At 37.1% G+C, this 23,452-nt stretch overlaps 1 protein-coding gene across 1 annotated transcript; it reads left to right on the top strand.

Moving 5' to 3' along the window:
* The first annotated feature begins 1,750 nt into the window (after positions 1-1,750).
* On the top strand, positions 1,751-22,952 carry LOC139760816 (HEAT repeat-containing protein 3). The gene is made up of 12 exons (XM_071684461.1): positions 1,751-2,015; positions 3,459-3,631; positions 3,826-4,026; positions 5,398-5,645; positions 7,175-7,408; positions 7,806-7,918; positions 12,055-12,176; positions 15,452-15,594; positions 16,345-16,451; positions 17,745-17,912; positions 19,379-19,528; positions 20,864-22,952. The coding sequence occupies exons 1-12, from the start codon at positions 1,869-1,871 to the stop codon at positions 20,981-20,983; spliced, it is 1,926 nt and encodes a 641-aa protein (XP_071540562.1). The 5' UTR covers positions 1,751-1,868; the 3' UTR covers positions 20,984-22,952.
* Positions 22,953-23,452: the final 500 nt, after the last annotated feature.

Here is a 23,452-nt window from a genome sequence, read left to right as displayed (position 1 = left end):
GTGGCCACATTTGTAACCTTATTTGCTCATTTACACTATCTATGTACTATTCTTAAAACTCATATTCCAAATCACCATTCTTTTATCAACACAAATTGTTTTTCTGTTCCCTTTTACTCAAGGGACTGCATGCCCTCTAAATATAACCTCTATTGTCATCACATCACCCACTACAGCCAAGTGCTGTGATTTGACCCTTTGCTTAAAAACTGCTAAAGCACTCACTCAACTCCTCTCAAAATTCATTCATGTCTTGTACACTCTTTTCACCTTCTTTTGCATGATCACCAACAATTACCCACCTCAGTCAGTTTATTTTCATAGAAGCATGCTTTAAACTTGAACTTGCTTCCTTGCTCACTTCAACAAAGTCTCACAGCTCATTCCTACTCATAAGTGCCACCAGTCCTTTTCTCTTGTCCCTGGGATAGGGGATTAAGAATACTTCCCACGTATTCCTGCGTGTCGTAGAAGGCGACTAAAAGGGGAGGGAGCGGGGGCTGGAAATCCTTCCCTCTCTCTTTTTTTTTTAATTTTCCAAAAGAAGGAACAGAGGGGGCCAGGTGAGGATATTCCAAAAACGGCCCAGTCCTCTGTTCTTAACGCTACCTCGCTAATGCGGGAAATGGCGAATAGTTGAAAAAAAAAAAATATATATATATATATATATATATATATATATATATATATATATATATATGTGTATATATATATATATATATATATATATATATATATATATATATATATATAGATAGATAGATAGATAGATAGATAGATAGATAGATAGATAGATAAATAGGTAGATAGATAGATGGAAGAGGGATATACAAAATGCGATAAATACGTAAAAATTGAGAGCATTAGACAGAGGAGGACTTTATTACAAAGGAGGAAGGAAAGCAAAATAGTAGAAAAACAATGATGAAGTAGTTAATGAGATACTGAGGAATGGAAACGAAGCTGCTGTTTAGAAGGTACTCATGGAAGCATGAACAAGTAACCATGTTCCTGATGAATATATGAGAAGACTATGTAGTGGGAGGAAATAAGAAATTATTAGTATGCAACTCCAGGACCTCATATATAGGGCTCCTGCAGTTCGGAGGCAGATTTCCATGCAGGAGCAGGGAAATTAAGGAATCGCTTAGGATGGGAAGGTCCTCGACGAGACTAAACTTCTTTATGTCTATCAGTAATGATACAGCCTCAGAGGTGTCTTTTCTCTTGAGCTGTAACCTCATGTAGAGCGTTATGTTAGATAATATGCTAGTTATGATGAATCTTTACAGCAGTACAGTTGAAAGCTGTAGAAGAAATGGATACATGTAGAGAGAATCGATTAAAGCAAGGGGTTTTTCTGAGGTGGTTGGAATGGACACGTTGGCCTCTGGAAAGCAACGTTGTGTGCTTATGTAATTATGGAAGTACACTCCGTGTTATTTTTGAACACCTTGCGTATGCATTGAGGACAATTGATTTTAAAGACAGTATGTATTTGATTCACTCAGTGGAACTGAGAGATGATCTAAAGATGACAGATCGATTTAATCATGAATAGAAAGCTTCAATGGCTATGGATTTTAACAGAAAGGACTACGACCTATCACTTTCTAAAATTTTGTTTATAATATTATGACTTTAGAAATAACCACAGTTTGATCTTTTATATGATTATAATTTCTGAAGAGTTCCAATATCAAAATCATGATATTTTTTGATTATACATAACAAAATTTAGTTGCGTAGTGTATAGTAATGGCGGCCCCCTTGGTTGACATTCTTGGAAGGTTTTAGTGGGAATGATTTTGGCTAAAAAACAATAGTTTATCTTTCTGTGCTTCCCCAGTAGATGTACGAGGCATAAGATGGGCAAGATCAGGCAGCGTCGACAGCGTGGTGCTCGCTATGACCCAACAGGATTATCAGATAATGGCGTTCTTGCAAGAGAAGAGGGAGAGGAGCCAATCCGTGCCAGCAGTCCAGCCGCTGGAATCAGGTTAATACAGGAAAAGGTATGCTGACACACTTGAAGTGAAAGTTTATTTAGGTTAAATATAGATTTCAAAAAAATTAGCATCATTATATTAGTTTATCTTATTATGTCTGTAATAATAGTGATAGTAAAAGCGTGTTGATTAAGTCTGCTTATGTCTGTGAATGATTTGTAGTGAAATCAAGTTGTTATTGGGATTTATTGACGAAAAGACGTGCTTTGTTGATATTCAATAAGTTCCATACACTGTACCATTTTCCCTGGATTCCACGTTTCCCCATATGTTTCTTACTTTATGTAAATGCCTTATGAAACATATTTAAGGCTTTTGTTTTAGGCATAGAATGATATTGACATATATAAGAAAATAACCAAGAAACAAGTGAAAATGGCCTCATTATACTCAGGTAGAAATAACAAGCCTTCTGTGAGAGCATATTATTAAGATGATAGTAAGTGAAACACAGACTGTTAATGGCAAGCTTTGCCTGGCTGCACTTCTTTTTCCTCTTGATAACAGACCCCACCTCCTATGGTTGGCTGACACTTCTCCCTCTACTGATAGTTCATCCCCTAAGTAAGGTTTGATAAGGTTAGTTTAGAATTACCTGTGTTGGGTTATGTTTGTTTCAGGGTTGGTGGTGTCTAGAAATGGGGAAAAACTGTCAGTAGAGGTTGAGGTGTTGGGAAATACTAGGGGGCAAACTGTCGATAGGGGCTGAAATATCTTTCAGCCCTTGCTCTAGTTGCCATATATATGATTGACTTTATTCCACATGCCTCCATTATTTCTGGAAATTTGTATATAACTTTTATATGATATCTAATGTGTAGTTTTTAGTGGAGTTTGTGTTCAAGAAGATCTTGAAATGATATTATAAATGTCATAGCCATCCTGTATACATTCAAACTAGGGAGGAGATAATTCAAAACATCAGTCATTAACTGACTAAGACCCCCCAAAATGGACAGCATTGAGGGAGATGGGGAAGTGTAGGGTAGGATGTATGAAAAGAAAATGGTAGAATTACTGGTTATCCCTAGATATTGGGTGATTTTGAGTTGCATTGGTAGTGTAGGGTTTAGAGAATAGAGATGGAGAATAGATTGGAGCATTAGATTATATTAACTGCCAGTCCGCCATATGGGTTAAGTAAGTTAAGCCCCACCTTCAATGGGTGTTTGTGCCTTTATCTCATTTCTTATTTTTCTAACAGTGAAAGATATTTAGTTAGTGGGATTAACTATGGTATTAAGTTCCTTTATGAAATATTTTTTTATAGTTAATGTGATTAACTATGGTATTAGGTTCTTTTATGAGTTTTTTCTAATGTGCTGTGTACTTTGTATGTGCTTGAAATATGTTTTGGGAAAGTTAGGTAACAAGAGATTCAAAGCCCTTAGAGAAGTTCAGTATTTCTCTTTCATCTTCTTGATATTGACAGTGAGAAATGTATTCTAGCTCTCTAGTGCAGTGGTGGAAGAACGTATCAGTGGTCTCAATACCCTTGCTGCGCTTGCTTTAGATGAACAAACTCCATCTGTAATCGTAAGCAATATGTTGGTGGGAAAAGTGGCAACACTCTTAAAAGACCCTAGTACAGAAGTCAGATTAGTAGCAGCAGGAGCCCTCAGGTAAGTCTGATTTTAGAACTAAATAGATTTTGTTGTATCCACAAGAATTTTCTCCTGATTATTGGATGCAGCTATGAAATATTCATAAACCATCATATGATAATCTGTGCTTATTTTAACTTTGAATGAAAGCTTCTTTGCTTGAAATGTGATACGAGATATACGTGCTCTTGATGATTTTTGTTTTACTTCAGAAACATAAGTGCTGGCGGGTCAGATGAAGTTGTTGAAGCAATGGTGCAACAAGATGTCTTGGCTCCCTTGGCTGAATTGTTTCAGGAATACCGGGAAACTTGGTCCCCTTCAACTACAGACCTTGGGGAACCTGCTGCCAGAGATGTTGATCCTATGACTAACACTCTTGTGCATGCTACACATCTTCTTTGGAATCTTTGGTAAGTTGTATGAAAAAAGGAATAAAGTAACTAATAAAGACGTTCGATGAAAGGATTCTAGTATTTTGTGAAGTAAAAATGATGAATGTCAGAATTCAGATGATGACCTCTGCAGCTTTACTTTTTTGTATATTAAGAGAAATTCAGGTGTTACCTCTAGCAGCAGTATTTTTTTATTATTGCTATTGTGTGGGGATAGGGGAGAAAGAATACTCCCCACATGTCTCCTGCATCTGATAGAAAGGGACTAAGAGGGATTAGAGCAAGGTGCTGGAAATCCACCACTCCTGTATTGTTACATTCCATGAAAAGAAATGAAGGAGCAACAGTAAGGTTCTTCACAGAATGCTTAGGAATCTATTCTTGATGCTGCCTCACTCAAATAAAATATAGAAATGTGTGAAGGAAAGTTTTGTTTTGAGTGTGTAGTACAATATTTAACTATGACAGGAATTGGATTAGGAAAGTTTCCAATTAGAGTGATGTAGGTGTAAGATTGATAAAAGGGTAAGAGCATGAACAAGACATGATTTGGCTAGCATGATTAGAGATATGAGAAAAAGGTGTGGCAGGATTTTAAGGGTAGATAGAAGCAGTGTTTGGAATTGATTGATGAATGAGTTCATGATTATCAGAAATGAGACTAAAAAGGATGTTATAAGAGTTAAAAGGATGTGATAATGGTTAGAATGATAGTGGGATTCAAACATGTAGGCAAATGAAACAACGTAAAGAGAATCATGTATGTATGTGAGACTGAAGTGTATGACTCACTCAAGAAGGATGAAATGACTTTAATGATGGATGACATGATTATGGAAGCTGAAAAGGATAAAAGTGAGGGCAGCTCTAGAGGCAGATGAACTGTAAAGGGGAGAAATGGCTTTGGAAAGAATCGTCTAGAATTATGTATACAGTGTATCCCATATTTGAGAAATCAGTGCTTCTTAACATAATGATTTCGATAGCATTGTTATGAATAGCCTATTCATCATTTCCCCTACACCAGTAAGGAGGCAAGTGCTATTTCTTGTGCTTTTAGGATTAATTGATAACCCTAAACTAAGCCCTGTTCTTGCTCCTAGAACCATCATCCATTGCCATTTTACCACACCTTACACAGTTAAGCAATCAAAAAAGTCATGCCCACCAATCTGAACTGTTTTCACTTTATTTTGTGCCCGAAAGATTTTATGATGTACATTTTATCAGTCTAGAGAGAGCAATAGGTTATTCTTATCTATGAGTAGTTAAGACAAGACATTGCCTGAAGCAGCACTGGCATGTAGCTGTGTAAGTAAACATGTATTTGTTTTAAGTATTCTTATATTTATTTATATGCTATCACACTAAAAAAGCTCTCATTTCCAGTGAATGCAGTGAAGAGGCCTTAAGTGTATTTAATCGTGAAGGATTGGTTCATATTCTGCTTCGTCATTTAGAGCCTTCTGTCTGGGGTCATACCCTGGCTTTAGCAGTAGCAGAATGCCTTCTGTGTGTATCTGAAAACAATCCTAATGCAGCTTCTGTACTCCTTCCATTAGCAGACTCCTTGGTATCTTTTGTATCTCGTCCTGCAGACTCTGCAGCTGATCTCCGCTTTGCCACCACAATTGCAGGTACATGTTATTTTTGTCTTTGCTGGCTAATGTCAAGGAATGCTGCCTATTTTGTCATAGGGTTGCTTGAATAGACCTGTGGACTGATGTTATATATTTAGTGATTTTAGTATGTTATGTATGTAGTGATTTTTAGGTATTTTCAAATTTTGGTTATTAGGCATACATTTAATGCTATCTTTCTGGTAATGTATTCTGTAAGTTGATATTTCAGACAACTTGATGACAACCTAGAATTACACAGTAAACTATATTCACACTTCTTAATTAGATATACTTTTATATTGTGATGTTGTACCTGGCAGCTTAGTGAGAAGCTTAAAAAATCCTGATGGACACATGAAATTCTTAAGATATCATCAGTTGTATTTCTCTCCTTATTTGAAAACCTTTCATATCATTGCTTTGATTGATGCTTTGAGGCAACCATTAAGGCTCAGATGGTTGACTGGATATTCAAAGGAGAAAGATATAATGGCATGTCAGATGAGAGGTTAGAATTGTAGTAACTATCAGCAAAAGGCAGTTTTCTTATTGTGAGGATGCCCAGCTTCTCACTTGCTTCATATTTTATGTGGCTGTGGTATGATGCTGAAGTCAGTAGGTACATCCCCAAGGGGAATGGTGGAGGAGGTTATGCTTTAGATACCTGTGAGTGAATATGGCAGCAGATAGAACAAAGGGAACTGAAGTGAGCCACAGGATGAGTGAGAGAGGTCCGGGCTTGGTCCTGAACCCATTGAGAAGTGTGTGGAAGAGATGTCATTGTCAGTGGGGGCTAAAATGGATATATTTGATTTGATTGTGTAATAGAACCAGCATTGTTGTATGGGTGTGAGGCATGGCCCCAAGATGAAAAAGTATGGAAGAGGCTGAATGTTTTGGAAATGAAAAGTTTAAGAACAGTGTTAGTGTGAGGGGGCTCAATTGAATAAGAATTGATAGGGTACAAGAGAGATGTGGTAGTAAAATGAGCATGTATGAGAGAACTGTAGAGATTGTACTAAAATTGTTTGGATATATGGAGAGGCTGACTTGAGGGTATACATGTTGAAGTGAAGGGAACAAGGAGAAGGGGTAAACCAAGGAGGAAGTGGAAGGACGAAGTGAAAAATCTTTGAATCATTGGGGCCTGAAAATGCAGTACGGTGTGAAATATGTGTAGGATAGACGGATTTTGACTGATATGGTATACAGGCAATGACATGAACCAGAGCACGGGAAGTGGACAGGTAAAACCACAGAAAGGTTCATGGGGCTTGGCAATGGGTAGGGGGACTATGGTTTTGGTGCATTATGCATGACAGCTAGAGAGTGAATTTGGGTGAATGAGGTCATTTCTTAATTTGTTTGTGGTGCTAATGCAGAAAATGACAAACATATATGAAAAAATGTCAAAATTAACATTTTTCATATTTTCAATCTGAGTCAACATGCCTAGGACAAATGCTGATAGCCCAGAGTCCCTAATACACCCTACTGTAAACTCAGAAACATGTTTTAGACTCATTTTTTTTTACTGTTTTCAGGTCTGCTTTTAAACATCAACTATTGTACAGCTAGTGGCAACAACTTCCAACTAGTTCTGAGAGTATTATCTACAGTTCTAGAGAAACATACTCTGCCTTTGGTCATTCATTATGCAAATGGCCCATCTGCTACAAATGGCACTAAGCCCTCCATGTCTCCAGAAGATCTGGAGCACTTCATCTTAGCTCAGCAGCTTGCATTAGAAATTTTGTCTAATATTTGCTGTTCAGAAGGTAATGCTTGCATTCCATGTTTTCAAAGTTTTAACTTATTGCTGTCATCACTTTTGTTTTGCAACATAGAGGCTATAAACATACTCTCAGAAGACTTACTGGCATCCGTTTTGGATACGAAAAAGAATCCTTCATTGTACTCTCTACAAACACATTATCAGCTCTATCAGCTCTATCCTAAACTGTGCCTTACTTGCATGGTCACCCACCCTTTCAGTAGCAAACATAACCAAACCAGAAATTACACAAAACAAAGAACTTCGCGCACTCAGTAATTGCTTAGTAATAACTGCAGACTTTTAACACATGCTTAGTGAAATAAGATGTTTCTCTTATTCTGCCTTCCAACCAATATTTTCCTTCGAAGTGGCTAAAACAAATTATATAATCTCTTCAGATGATGATGATTGGGATGAATGTGAGAATATCCCTTCTGATGAAGAACCTGAAAATGGTGAGGCAGATGAGTCCATGGATCTAGAAGGGGCAAAAGATATTCTTTCTCCTGAGGTGAGAATTTTTTCGTGAATATGTGTTACAGATGAAAGTATCATTATGGACATGGATCTCTATGCCACGTTGTGATGAGTGGTGATCATAAGGTAAGGTTTTAATGGTGTGGTTAGGAAGACTCCAATGATTGACGAGTGAGCTGCAGACAGCTAGGCTTGTTGCAGTGATCCACTTCAATTCTCATTTATAATCAGGTGCTTGCATTTGATTTCAGTGAAGCTGTCAGAATATTATAGTACTGTAATATGAAAGGTTTATGGTTAAATAGATTTGCATTAGTTGTTGATGTCATGATCTTTATCCTTCCATGGCAAGCCAAGTCACTGTCTTCTTAACTTACAACTTATTTTCCATGTACATCTTGGATATTGCATACCTTTGCTGTTGCTTAGACGTTGTTTTAGTAAATAAATGGCTTTATTAGGTTCATCATTGTTGCACAAAACCAGCAATATGTACAGCAGATTTGTGCATGTTGACAGTAGTACCAGGTCATAACATTTGAGGTAAATGTTTGTTTGTTTTCCAAGTGTTTGGTTCAAGTATATGTAAACTATATGTTTTAATGTTAAGAGCATTTAAGTACAACATCCCTTTTTATATCCAAAGGAAGTATGGTACTGTGTTTTTATACCTGGGATCCTGTATATCATTACTGTTGTGAATAACCAGCATGTCCTTTTTTGATCTCCCATTGTTAATCATTGTATCATCAATCATTTGTTTAGTATAAGCTTGCTATGGAAACCTTTATTGTGTTTTGTATGTGATATGAGGTATTGCTTTAAAGAGATCTGCTTTTGTTAGTATATCTCTGTGTCTCTGATTCGAGGTATTGCTTTAAAGAGATCTGCTTTTGTTAGTATATCTCTATGTCTCTGATGCCTGTTCCAATTGGAACTATCTCAGGGGCTGGCCACGGCAATAGAGTCTTTATAACTAGTAACTTCTAGTGCCACTTCTTAGCCTTTAGTGCCTCACTCTTAATAGGCCACTGGCAGGAGGCAACTCTATCGCAGTGTTTGCAAAGGCTCCCACATAATATTCCTACTGACTACTTCTACATAATGCTTCTACCTGTATTCTCCTTTTTCTGGTGTTGCCTTAGTTAATGACTGCATACTTATCATTTATTTTTGATAATTTCTGTAAAGCATTAGGAACTCCATTATCCTCTTCCTGTGTGGCTGGAGGAACTAAAAAAGAGGGAAAATCCAAAATTTGTGAAATTATCTTAAATAGATATGAAATACACCTTGAATGTGAAACTGGAAATAAAGAAGGGAGAAAATATGAAATAATGCCTTCTATTGTGGAAATTAATCACAAACTCTCCCTCAGTGACTATAGGGGGCAGTATTGTACAGTTTACACTTTCTCCTCCTTAGAAAAGCAAAACCTAATCAATTTGCAGCACAGGTAGAAGAATGATAGCATCCAGAAGCAAAATTCCCTGAATGAAGTGGCAACCAGGAAGAGTATAGAAAGAACATCCTTCCCTCAAGACAATTTGAAGCACACTTGAGGCGGGTTGCTGGTGCTCACACTGTTAGAAGCACTAGACTCAACAACCAGATGTACAATGATTTCACCCAGAGAGCATCATATGCTTGTACCTACAATAAACCATAGCCAATTAACACCTTTGAGAGTATGTGGGAGACAGAAAATATTATTTTTTACAGACTGCACATGTACAGTGCCATTTTTTGCATCACATGGTGTGAGTAAATGTTAAACTTGAGTATTGCAGCATGACATTTGGGGACTGTAGCTGACATACTATGCCTGAGATCATTTTCTTTTGTATCGTGGCCCATAGCAACTTTTGGTTACCATAGCAACCTTATGTGTATACTTTTAAGAACACCAGGTTGAAAAATTATGAGAGCTGTGTTCCACTTGGAATCACTTGAATATACAATTTTTTTTCATTCAGTCTTCTTAACTAATCTGTTCTTCAGGCCTTCTTAACTTATGTGTTCTTCATTTTCATTGATAAAATAGGTGTCTTATATCTTTAGCTTGCGATTATTAGGATTTTAAACCTACTAATTTCTTAGCCTCATGATGATGATGATGATGATGCTGACAAATAATCATGGATACTGCAGCAGTGCAGTCTAAGATTCCTTTCATGATTTGATCTCTGTTATCAATTGAAAGTCTTGCAAAGGTAATAATTTTGGTGTCTTCACTTTTTATGTTATGCTGTACTATACTGTAGATGACTAAATATACCTGAAGATAGAATATTAATGGATTTATTTTATAAGTTAGATATATGTATGTGCATATATATATGTCAAAACTAAATATAACAAAGACTCAACCCACACAAAACAGTGCACTCGGAATAATTGTTGGCTGTTTTACAAGATTTAACCCTCAGCACATACACAGTGAAACAAAGATTCTCCCAATTCAGTCCCACCTCAGTATGCACAACACACATTTCTTTGCTGTGGCACTGGACCCCTTGTATTCAAACATCTCCACGACCATCTGACAATCCCCTGATAGAAAAACTGACCTCTGCATAATGTTTCAGTAACCTATAGTCACAGATCCCCATTCTACCCAAATGAACACAAAAATGATAAAACACATGGACATAAAAGCAACATTATATTACTAAACAGGTACACTCCCCAGACTCTTGTAACTTATCTTTTCTTGTCAGTACTGGGGACATACCATCAGTCACTCCAATATACAAACACCATTTCAACACATCACAAGACCCTTACGTTCACAGTGCAACTACCATAGTGAAGACACTGAACTTTTGCTTGTAATTTGCCCTGCACTCTTCCCACATAGACACTCACACATAACAACACTACACTTCGTGTCCTATAGTCCCATCCGTTGGTCTTAACTGGCTTCCTCATAGCTGCATGACTACCCTAGAAAGGACCTTTGTGTCTGGAAGGTAAGGTAAGGTATATATGTTGAAAATTATAAGATGTTTGTTAGTTATTAATTTTCAGTTTTAACATTTATGGGGCTGAAAGGTTTCATAGTTTTTAGGTAACATATCATCAGTGCATCAGACTAGCTTTAAAAAAGTACCCAGATGTTTTCTATATCACTTCATTATGTATTTACATCTTTTTTTTTTTCTTTTAAACTATTCGCCTTTTCCTGTGTTAGCGAGGTAGCGTTAAGAACAGAGGACTGGGCCTTTTTTGGAATATCCTCACCTGGCCCCCTCTGTTCCTTCTTTTGGAAAATTAAAAAAAAAAAACGAGAGGGGAGGATTTCCAGCCCCCGCTCCCTCCCCTTTTAGTCACCTTCTACGACACGCAGGGAATACGTGGGAAGTATTCTTAATCCCCTATCCCCAGGGATAATGTATTTACATGTTTGTTTTATTTTTATTTATGATAAAAGCACTGATCCTTGGCACTGGTGCCCACATCAAGTTCATACCTGCTTGGAAGGAAAAAATTGATAATTGTTTTCTTAAGTCACAATAGGTCTGCCTCCTGGAAGGAGACAGATTGTAAGAGTTGTGAAAACAAAAGTTAAAGAGTTTCACTGTCTGGGTGTAGATGGCAAGAGGTAGACATGAAAGTTGTCAGTCCTGAAGTTGCCACCATTTGCATAGCATCTGCAGGATGTAGTGGCCTGCCTTGTGCTTCACAACCTAGCCAGAGGAAGAGGTACACTGTCAGTCAGTTGTCAAATAGAGGATAAAGTAAAATCTATAGAAGAGAGAGTGTGGTATCATTGTGACAGAAAGAAAGGAGTTCAGATCGAAAAGTGAGGGATGGGAAATTTATGAGGTGAACTGCTCTTGTTTGAACTATTTTGAGGAAGATGGAGAAAGAGCATCCCTAGATGAGTGGAAGAGTATGTTGGTGAGAGGAGTGATATGAATGCAGATTTTGTATATTCATGTATCCATCTATCTACATATATGATGTCTGTTCCCTCCAGGAACTTGCATCCCTGTCCATACATGCCTCTCTTGCTTATACCTCTCCCTGCATTCTTCCACCAGTTATCTACTTCCAGTACTCTCTTCGACTCTGTTTTACATATGTCAGGTGTTTGTTCATATTTAGCACCATGTTGCATTGAGGTAATAACCATGAGTAAATTTGTTATGTTTCTTTTCATTAAAGGTTCATGAAGGCATCATTCACTTCAAACTGTTTGAAAAAGTTCTTAACAAGGTCCAGTACCCTGATGAAAATATTGTACAGTCTCTTCAAACCATGAAATATGGACCATCTTTGCTGAGCAAGTAAGTCATACTCCAAGTTTACTTTGTCATGAAAGCAGTTGAAGTACCGAGCAACATTTTTGTAATTATCGTGGCTTTCTTTATCGAGGATGTAAGGCATGTGTACGAGTAGGAAGAGAGGAAAGTGACTGGTTCTCAGTGAATGTTCGTTTGCGGAAGGGGTGCATGATGTCCCCATGGTTGTTTAATTTGTTTATGGATGGGGTTGTTAGGGAGGTGAATGCAAGAGTTTTGGAAAGAGGGGCAAGTATGCAGTCTGTTGTGAATGAGAGAGCTTGGGAAGTGAGTCAGTTGTTGTTCGCTGATGATACAGTGCTGGTGGCTGATTCGAGTGAGAAACTGCTGAAGCTGGTGACTGAGTTTGGTAAAGTGTGTTAAAGAAGAAAGCTGAGAGTAAATGTGAATAAGAGCAAGGTTATTAGGTACAGTAGAGTTGAGTGACAAGTCACTTGGGAGGTAAGTTTGAATGGAGAAAAACTGGAGGGAGTGAAGTGTTTTAGATATCTGGGAGTGGATTTGGCAGCGGATGGAACCATGGAAGCAGAAGTGAATCATAGGGTGGGGGAGGGGGCGAAAGTTCTAGGAGTGTTGAAAAATGTGTGGAAGTCGAGAATGTTATCTTAGAAAGCAAAAATGGGTATGTTTGAAGGAATAGTGGTTCCAACAATGTTATATGGTTGCGAGGCATGAGCTATAGATAGAGTTGTGCGAGGGAGGGTGGATGTACTGGAAATGAGATGTTTGAGGAAAATATGTGGTGTGAGGTGGTTTGATTGAGTAAGTAATGAAAGAGTAAGAGAGATGTGTGGTAATAAAAAGAGTGTGGTTAAGAGAGCAGAAGAGGGTGTTTTGAAATGGTTTGGTCACATGGAGAGAATGAGTGAGGAAAGATTGACGAAGAGGATATTTGTGTCAGAGGTGAAGGGAACAGGGAGAAGTGGGAGACCAAATTGGAGGTGGAAAGATGGGGTGAAAAAGATTCTTAGTGGTCGGGGCCTGAACATGCAGGAGGGTGAAAGGCGTGCAAGGAATAGAGTGAATTGGAACGATGTGGTATATCGGGGTCGACGTGCTGTCAATGGATTGAACCAGGGCATGTGAAGCATCTGGGGTAAACCATGGAAAGTTTTGTGGGGCCTGGATGTGGAAAGGGAGCTGTGGTTTTGGTGCATTATACATGACAGCTAGACTGTGTGTGAACGAATTTGGCCTTTGTTGTCTTTTCCTAGCGCTACCTCGCACACAGGCAGGGGGAGGGGGCTGTCATTTCATGTGTGGCAGGGTGGCTACGGGAGTGAATAAGGGCAGACAGTATGAATTATGTGCATGTGTATATATGTATATGTCTTTGTGTGTGTATATATGTATACATTGAGATGTATAGGTATGTATATGTGCGTGTGTGGACGTGTCTGTATATACATGTGTATCTGGATGGGTTGGGCCATTGTTTCACCTGTTTCTTTGCACTACCTCGCTAACGCGGGAGACAGTAACAAAGTATGATAAGTATAAAATAAATATTCTTTACTTTTGTGCATGTTCTGTACTTCATATTTATATAAACTGAATTATAAGCCTTATGTCTTACTTTTTTATAGTTTATGTAGACTTTCCAATACTTAATGCATATTTCACAATACATAGTCATGATACTTTGAATTTTAGGTTTGAAATGTGATGAGATTTAACGTCGATATTTGTTATGCTTCTCTTCTGCCTTTTTTTATATTTCAGTCAGTGATTTATGAATCTATATTTTTGGATTTAATTACTGGTCTAAACATATGCAGGCAAACCATACCTTTATAACTAGTAATGCACTTAATTCTTTATTAATGTCAGATATGATAATGATTAGCATTCATGAATTTTGTATTGTCCAGATGAAATATATTTTTCTTGTTCTGTTTATGTGCAGGGTTTTGCATATTCATAAGTTGATATTACATACAGAAGCCTGGTCATTTGTAAATGTTTTTTTGTTTTCAACCCTCTCTCCTTCAAATGTTGAAGAAGACTCTGTAACAACACTCAAAACAATTGCCAGAGAAGTGCTCTGTGTCTGCTAAACGCTGCAAAGGTTCATGCAATATTGAAAATAGGTGGCAAAGTAGAAGTGTGATTTAGGCGAGTAGGAAGAGAAAGAAAAGTAAAAATATGGGGAGGAAATGAAAGATAAGGAAAAAGAAAATAAAGTGTATTTTGGCAAAAATGAAATTTGAAAGTCTGCCAGTTCACTAAAAGGGAAAGATAGTTGCTCTAGAAAGGGTGCTTCCTGTACTTTATCAGGATACTGCTTTTGAGGATGATTTAAGACAGCTAGTTTGCAAAATTTGCACATTGTGCTTTTAAAGCTTTTCAGTAAATTATAGAAATATGTCTGTATTGTTTTAGAAATTAATTAGCTGACTACACATGTAAACTCAATTTATCTGTGATATGAAATGGAGATTTTGATATCACTCGGTGAATTAATTTGGTGTGCAAATAGAAAAAATAGGATATTATTTTTAGAAGTGTTGAAGTCCATAAATCACTTCATCACAGTTGGCTGATGTTGAGTGTATGTGGGAGTGATGTTCAGAGGCTGCATGTACTTGATACACTCCTTTAGATTGGATATAAAGTTAATGTTTATAGTTTTTTAAATAAATTTTCACCACTGACAACTTTACAGTCATAAATTGCATTAACTTGGCATCTCCATATCAAACAATGGGCCCTAAGAACTTGTCACTGACATTTACTATACTTCCTTAAAAGCTGTACAACATCAAGCCCATTGTTTATGACAGCGGTCTGCATAAGTTTTGGGTGTGTACTGTTGGTTTGGAACTGGCCTTTTGATGGGAGAGCCCCAAAATAACAAAGGAAGAGGCAGAAGAGTTGATGACGATATCTTCGCACTAGGGGCACAAATCTTGCGAAAGAGATGGGTATTCACAATACCCTTTACAAAGGATATTACATCAGTAGTATTTACCCCTTCATTTGTTTCACTGAATTTATTGTTTTTACTAAGAAAAACAGTTGAGTCATGGACTTGTAGATAAATAAGATACAAAAATTTCAAGTTCAGCACTGAAGTGAGAGAGCTACTGCCTTTTGAATTCTTGGATTTCCCTCTACAGAGTCATTTTATGCAAAATATGGTTATACGTTTGCATTTTCTGGGTTTGGTTAAATCTTACTAACTTCAACCAGCTGTATGTATCTGAATATACATATACATATATTGAATTTTTAGAATTTGATTCTGATTTCTTTTTCAGGCTCTCTGCTTTACGCACACGGTCTTTAGTCTGCATTCAAAATATGATCAGCGTGTTAGACATAAATGATATTGGAGGGACTGAACTTCTGTACTCAACATGGGTAAACCTTGGCAGCACAATATTCCGGAATACCTGTACAGGTAAACAGATGTATGTCCAAGTCTGTGAAACTGATACAATAATGCATTCTTCATTATAGTTACCCATTTTTACAATACAGGAGTGGGAGCTCTGCACTCATGGGAACCCATCTCATCAACATTTTTTGGTATCAAACAACTTTTTAAAGTTTTTGTATACTATTGTTATTTTATCACATAGTTTACTCCATTCATTTTATTCTATTCTATTATGAAATACTTCTTTCCATCTCTTTAACGAGTTTCTTTCTTATTATCATGCTATACCATCTGATTTTTCTGTATTTGCTTCTTTTGAAGAACTGGGTATTGTTGACATCAACAGTAAGCTGGTTTAAAGACTTAAAGGTTGTAATCAAGTCACCCATTGCTCTTCTTTATAGCCTTACACTGAAATTCAGCTTCTTAATTCTGGTACCATCTTTGTTGTCTTTTCAGGACCTTCATTATTAGGTCTTAGCTCTTCTTCAAGTGCATTAACCACACCTGAGAAGCACATTCTTCCTTTGGCCTAATACGTGAAATGAACAGCTTGCGGGATTTTGGTTATCCATGCACTTGAATGTGATTCTAATGTTTTGCCAGGAGATACTCTTTCCGTCTCTCAATTTTTAATTTTAGCTGGCACGAGTAATGAGCACCCTAATCAAAGCCATCTCAATTTACTGGCTTGTAGTACACAATACATTATGAATGCATTGCAGTGAAATTAGCAGTAGTGAAGCTTATCTTTGTGGGTTCTTTTTACAGATAATGGACTTCTGGAAGCTGCAGCAGGTGCCATGCGAGCAATTATGGATCGGTTAAGTCGAGACAAATGTGAAAAGTTAGCATCTATATCTGAGCAAGATCTTCAGGTGAGTGACCCATATGGAGAATCTGCCTCCTCAGAGTTAGATGAGTTTTCTTTCATGCTACATGGACATAATCCCTTGCATGAATATTTTAGGTGATACATGCAGAACATTTCCAGAAACAAGTTAGATTTAGATTTAAAAGATGAACATGAAAGAAGGAAAATTTTCCTAAGTTTTGTATGTTTATTACTCTTATTCCCATATTACCTTTTGTTCTTTCCTTAGGTAATTGAATGAAAATGTAAAAAGAAGACTCTTATTTTAGCAAGTGAGATAATTTGGATAAGTGATGTGAAATTACATAAAGTCTGAAAATGCATAAGAATACATTGTTTGTATGTATGCATGGTAAATTAATCCTTAGAAAGGGAACCATTATTATGCAAAGATAAATAGCTGGGATACACATAAGAACTTACCTTTTATCCCGCTGGTCCTATTTGAGGCCCGTCTCTCATTCTCACGTGTGTCCTCCCTCATGCCTGCCATCATTATGCATTTCTACTTTGCTCTTCTTTCTAGATAAATTAGAATGAAAGATTTTCTTCCCTATCTGATGAACTCATCCACCAGTCTCCTTATGTTTATGGATGCAATAATGCTTACATGTGCAACAGGGGTATGGCACATCTTGAGAGGTGAGTGGATGGGGCAAGCGGGAAGTTTCAGGCATTGCAAATGCACCTCATGAGGAGATTCCCCCACAAAAAAAAAGCATGTAACTATCTGTCCCCTGTGCTTACTAGAGAGAGGGTTACTGAGCTCTCCAAGTTGTTTCAGTGATTCTTCCTCTATTTAGGCTGCCATCATTGGTCAGCTAATTGATTTTACACTGCAAATTTAAGTTAAGTGACTGGATTGAAGGCTGTAACACCCTGCTACACATACCTTAATGGAGTACATCACCAAGTGTTGGATGTGTACAGTATTTATGACATGGTTGAAATGTAAAGATTTGAAGAGATATTGAGAAGTAACTGTTTAAAAATTAAGGTACTTTATATGAGCTCACAAAGGAATGGTTTTTGGTTTTGTGAAGTGGAAATGAGTGTATAGGGGATGAGGTATGAATGGAAATGTTAGTAATGCTGTGCAGCTTATTTTCATCTGCAGAGTCATTGATTTGAGAATCACTGTAATAATGTAGATTTCAAGAGTTTCAACACTTAATATACTTTAGAAATATGTTTGAATTGAGGCTGTATGAACATAATCCATTTCCTTAAAGGGGGAGTTATATTGAATATGATATCTAGAACATTAAGCTGACAATATATCTGCATTTCTTTCTAGGTAATCTTTGAAGTTGGTATAATGTGCACAGTGCATAGCGTAAGAGCCAATCTTGCTCGTATGATAGGGACGTTGGGTTGCCTTATGGTTGCCCAGAACACTGAAGAGGCTATGAAGTCTGGTACAGCTTTTGTTGTGCTCACTGCAGCAACAGAGTACTTACTAAAGGTTCGTTTCTTGTGGATATTTATGCTATGCCAGAGTCCGTGTGGTATTAATGTTTATCATTTAGGTTTTTCATCCAGTCTTTTAAATGCTACATTTAATAAACTGGGCATGCTTATTTCCATTGATACAAGGTAACGATGAATATAGTTACTAATCACTTACCAGAAGACTGCCATAGAGGTATAGTTGTTAGCTTAATGTCTCCAGCATTGTTTGCTTGTCCTCCCTCTTGTGTTAGGTTCTGGCATACATATCACTGTAACCAATAACATTTGGTGCAAGATGATTTGCTGTGAATGGGATGTTTACAGCATCAAGCTGATTTCCCAACATACTGATAGATTAAGTGACAAGTAGCACATAAATTTTGATATAAAAAAGAACCATGTTTTACTTTTTTCTTTCATGGGTGCTTGCTTTCCTCTGTAACAAGTTTACATCTGTTACATATTTGGAATGAAAATAAAACTTTAGTATGAATTCTTTTGAGTTACTGAACTTAATGAGCAAAAAGACTTAAGTGTAATGATCGCCAGCAACCTAAAGCCAAGCATGCAGTGTAGACATGCAGGAAAAACAGCAAAACGAATTCTAGGATTCATTAGAAAAGCATTCAAATTCAAGTCTAAGAAACTAATCCTTGTTTATTGTAATTCATTGGTGCAGCTCCACCTTGAATATTGTTGTAGCTGTTTTGACTCACTTTCAGAAAAAAGTTGACTGAAGCTTAAAACAATGATTGCCCGTATTAACCCCACTCGTGACAGTATGTAGAATTACTTGAGCGTAGCTCCAACACAGGAAATGGCGATTAGTATAAAAAAAAAAAAAAAAAAAAATTTACTTTTAAAAGTTTAGTTCCCTGCTGATTTTGACCTCTGTTCATCCAAGCTAAGCTTCACACTGCTAACTGAATGCAACAGTCAGGTGACATGCTCAGCTGCTGTTTGGGTAAGTAACCTCCTGCTTTCACACCCAGTTTTATGTAATAGTTACAGTTACTCTTGATTTTTTTTTTTTTTTATTATACTTTGTCGCTGTCTCCCGCGTTTGCGAGGTAGCACAAGGAAACAGACGAAAGAAATGGCCCAACCCCCCCCCCCATACACATGTATATACATACGTCCACACACGCAAATATACATACCTACACAGCTTTCCATGGTTTACCCCAGACGCTTCACATGCCCTGCTTCAATCCACTGACAGCACGTCAACCCCGGTATACCACATCGCTCCAATTCACTCTATTCCTTGCCCTCCTTTCACCCTCCTGCATGTTCAGGCCCCGATCACACAAAATCTTTTTCACTCCATCTTTCCACCTCCAATTTGGTCTCCCTCTTCTCCTTGTTCCCTCCACCTCCGACACATATATCCTCTTGGTCAATCTTTCCTCACTCATCCTCTCCATTACTCTTGATATGGTACTCTATTCATAAAGAAGTTTTTCATTTGTATTATAGGTTGCTGCTCATGATGGAGAACTGTGGGTATCAGCTGAAGCCTTAGATGTTCTTATTGACCTGTACTCTGATGATAAAACGGACAAGCTAGCCCATCATGTTCGCTTGGTTGAGAGACTGAAAGGAATCCAGCCTCAGTTCAAGTCAAAGGTGAGTATTATTTGTAGACCTCAGGAGTACATTTTAACTTTACCATAGTACAATTTCTTTTCCCAAGTTAGATTTTGACACCATGATTGACCAGGCAGGTAAAGCATAGTTTAGGGTAGTGTGTGGATTGTTTGTAGGGGATACTGTGGGATTCTTTATCATGTCCTAATCTAAGGAAATTTTTTGCTTTTTTGTTGTTTGTGATTTGGGGGATTAATGTCTTGTGTGTGTCATATGTTATTCCCAGTATTGTTAGATTTGTTGAGTTAAAGACAGTAACCATTCAAAGTGACCAGGGGGTTCAGATTTTATTTATCTCTCTTGGGTTTAATATGATTACTGAAGACTTCTATTGCTATAGAGACAATCTGTTGTGGGTGAGCTTGTGTTCTAATTGCATGATGTATTACATGTTTGTTATTGCTTTTGTAGTGTCGAATGCTGGATTGTGATTATAAAGCCATCCGCATATGAGATAACCTTTACAATGTGGTCTGCAGGAGATGATAGATGGTCATATAGGAAGAGATTGAAGAGGTTTGGAGAAAGAATTGTTTAATGGGAAACTCCCTCAGTTTTAAGGATTTTAGTGATGAAGCCTTTGTGACTGGCTTGGTGGCTAGTTGACAAACCATTTTTGTCATTGTTGTAGAGGATGGTACCAAATATGTTTTGTGTGATGATATGTTGGGGGTACACTGTCAAATGCTGGTTGATATGTTGATTTGTATTACTGCTAACGTTGGGTAGGAAGAGAGTTGCGGTGCTAGTGGGATATCCCATTTAATTCTGTTGATCAGTTTTTGTATTTGTATTTTTCCAGAAGTTTGGGAATGTATTTTTTGCAAGGAGTGGTTGGATATCTGTATGTGCTTGGATTGCTGTTTGGGCAAAGATGCTTTTTGTGGGAGTTTGACTTGTTGTCTGATGAATATTGATTCGGTTTTTCATTGATACTCTGTTTAGTGGTGTTGTTGGTTTGTGGCCGACTTTTCAAGTAGGGATAATAAGTGATTACACTACCAGTGAAAAGTTATCATTGTGGGGGCTCATCATCAATAGATGGAAAGGAGTAGTCTCATTGAGAATTTTCTCACTCCAAAAGAGTCTATCAATTTCTTGCTCATGCATGAAAGGCAGCCTTGAAGCAGCAGGAGATTAAAAAAAGGGGTGTTGAGGTTTTATAATAATAACCCTGTAATGATATTTGTCTGATAAGTGGTCATTGTGCAATAATGTTTCCTAAAGATTTATGATACTATATATATCTGTAATTGTTAAGGTATGTAATGTATTGTTTTATGTAATCTGATCCAAAAAATTTTATTGCACTAGCACCAGCAACAGAAGAAGAAACTGGGTGAACACCGAGCACTAATATTGACTGTAAGAGACAACCTAGTTGCATTCATCAAGTACAAAAGTCGTAGAACGTCTAAGTATCAAAAATCTTAATACTCAGGTTTATTGTGATATACCCTGTATCATGTACAGATAATAGGCAGAAATAAGTTTTTCCTAACTTTCAAACTTCTGTTGATATTAATTGTAAGAACCAAAGATTAATGTTGCAACAAACAGCATTGCTGCACATGATTCTTGACATTTAATTTCCTAAAAGTTTTTAAAAAACTTGACATTCATCAAAAATTAGATTATCCTCTGATTGTAGATTTTTGTATTTTCATTCACAATGTGAATTCCCATTTCTCCTTTATCTCCACCTTGGATGACTCTAATATTCCCTCATCCCCAATGATGATTCTCTTACTAATCCTGTGCCTCTTCCTGTTATCTCATTGCAGACTGTCCAAAAATTGCTTCTTTCTCTGGACACAAGCAAGGCTTATGGTCCTGATGGCATCCATCTTTGTGTACTGAAAGTATGCCTCTGAAATTGCACCTATACTTGCTCATCTGTTCCAGTTCTATTTAAAAACCAAACCTTTTCCTTCTTGGAAACTTACCTAAATATATCCCATCCCAAGGAAGGGTGACCATTCTGACCCCTCTAACTATTGTCTTGTTGCTTTGACAACCACCATTTCTGAAGTCTTTGAATCCCTCCTCAACTCACGTATCCTTAAAACCTCAAAAATCGGTCTTCTCTCTGATCTTGACACAGCTTCCTCAATAAACTCGAACCTGGACAGGATATCTCAGTGGGGTACATATAATCTTGTTAAGTTTATTGCCTTTGAGACCCAGTTTGTACCCACCTCTCCATTAAAAACTCCTCACCACTCTCGTCTCTCCTTTGATGGTTCTGTAATTCCACCTCTTGACTTGATGAACATATTTGGTATAACTATAACATCCACTCTTTCTTGGAAACCCCACATTATAGGAATAGCCAAGTCTGCCTCTAAGAAACTGGGTGTCCTGTTTAGATGTCGAAACTTCTTCTCTTCTGAATAGTTGCTTCATTTATACAAGGGATTGATTCGTCCTTGTTTGGAGTACTAGTCTCACATGTGGGGTGGTTTTAGTTCTGTATCCTTACTTGGCAGAGTTGAGTCGAAAGCGGTCTGACTTGTAAACAGTCCCAGGCTACCTTTGTTCGCTTTCCTTCTGTAGGTATTACTTTGGTTTTTGCTCCTGAGAGCTGGATGCTGTGTGCCTCCAGCACTAGCTAGACCATGCAATACTCAGCAAGCTGCTACATCACACAATTATAGTGTGGCCATCAGCAACTCAAGGGTGGACCATTTTGATACCTGCTTCTTTCCTTACGTGTTGAAGCTTTGGAACTCTCTACCGTCTCACATCTTTCTCAATAACTGTGGCCTAGCACATTTCAAAAGACAGGTCTTTCATTTTCTCACAATTTGTAAATACTTTCCCTTGTCTTTTTTTTTTCCGTTTCGTAATTCTCTCTATATTTCAATTAAGGCCTGGCCTTGATGTGGACTTTTGTCCATGACTGAAGCTTTCAACATAAAAAGAAATTATTGTCATTCAAGCTTTTACAATGATTTCATTATTACATCATATGAAATTTGCTTTTTAGGTCATTCACCATTATATTCTTCTGACCTAAGACCAGTATACAAACTATATCATGTGTTATATGTAAAAGATTGGTCAACAAATTAAGGCAACATTCCTCATAAAGTTCTTACAATTTTCTAAGCTGTTCATTCTATTGTGAAGTACCTTTTAGTTGCTTCTTTAACTAACCTCTTTTGCCTTGTACCATATCTTCCATTATTTTAAATCAGTATAATACAAATTGTCATTTTTCTTAAGATCTACACACGAAATTTTGTATTTTCCAAGACATAAAGTAACATTGTTTATTGTTATTGAAACAAGCCATCTTTGTTTTTGTGTTGTGTATATTTTATAAAGACATTGTTAAGATGCATAGCCGGAAATTATGCAGGAATATTTTTGAATTATAATAATAAAGGAACATATAATAGATCATTTATTTGTCCTCCTTTTTTACAGATAGATTGTTGTTGTTAAGATTACTCTTGAATAGATACATTGAAGTTTATACCTTGGAGGGACATTTATCTAATTAAGAGGTTGAAAAAGTAACTGTCATCTTTGGTGTTGGTATTATATTTTCCTGTTTAGCTTTTACCCTTTAATAAGAGAAAGTATTGGATCTGAGTTATACCAATTCTTTCAGCATAAAGGTTTTCATATCTCCAGAGTAGGTACCAGGAAGAGTAGATTAGAACAGATTTTTAGTACGTGTGGATGTAAAGACTTGTCATTGCATGCATGATTTACAGTTTGTGGGAGAGTTAGATAAGGGCTCATCACAGGTTAGCATTTCATTCTATGGCTCAGTGAACTTAAGTTAGATTGAAAGCAGTTAGGATGAAAAGTTGAAAGCTAATGAACTAAAGTAAAAATGTTTACTTCCAAAAGAAGTAAGATGTATGATAAAAGAAAGAAATTACTGTCAGA

This window comes from Panulirus ornatus, chromosome 38 (assembly GCF_036320965.1).
Source record: "Panulirus ornatus isolate Po-2019 chromosome 38, ASM3632096v1, whole genome shotgun sequence".
NCBI lineage: Eukaryota > Metazoa > Arthropoda > Malacostraca > Decapoda > Palinuridae > Panulirus > Panulirus ornatus.
The sequence above is the reverse complement of the archived record's forward strand: the minus strand, read 5'-3'. Positions and strand labels throughout refer to the sequence as shown.

Coding starts and splice junctions, on each gene's coding strand:
- LOC139760816 (XM_071684461.1), top strand. CDS start 1,869: ATGGGCAAGATCAGGCAGCGTCGACAGCGTGGTGCTCGCTATGACCCA. Junction 7,409..7,805: donor TAATATTTGCTGTTCAGAAG/GTAATGCTTGCA, acceptor TAATCTCTTCAG/ATGATGATGATTGGGATGAA. Junction 7,919..12,054: donor AAGATATTCTTTCTCCTGAG/GTGAGAATTTTT, acceptor TTTTCATTAAAG/GTTCATGAAGGCATCATTCA.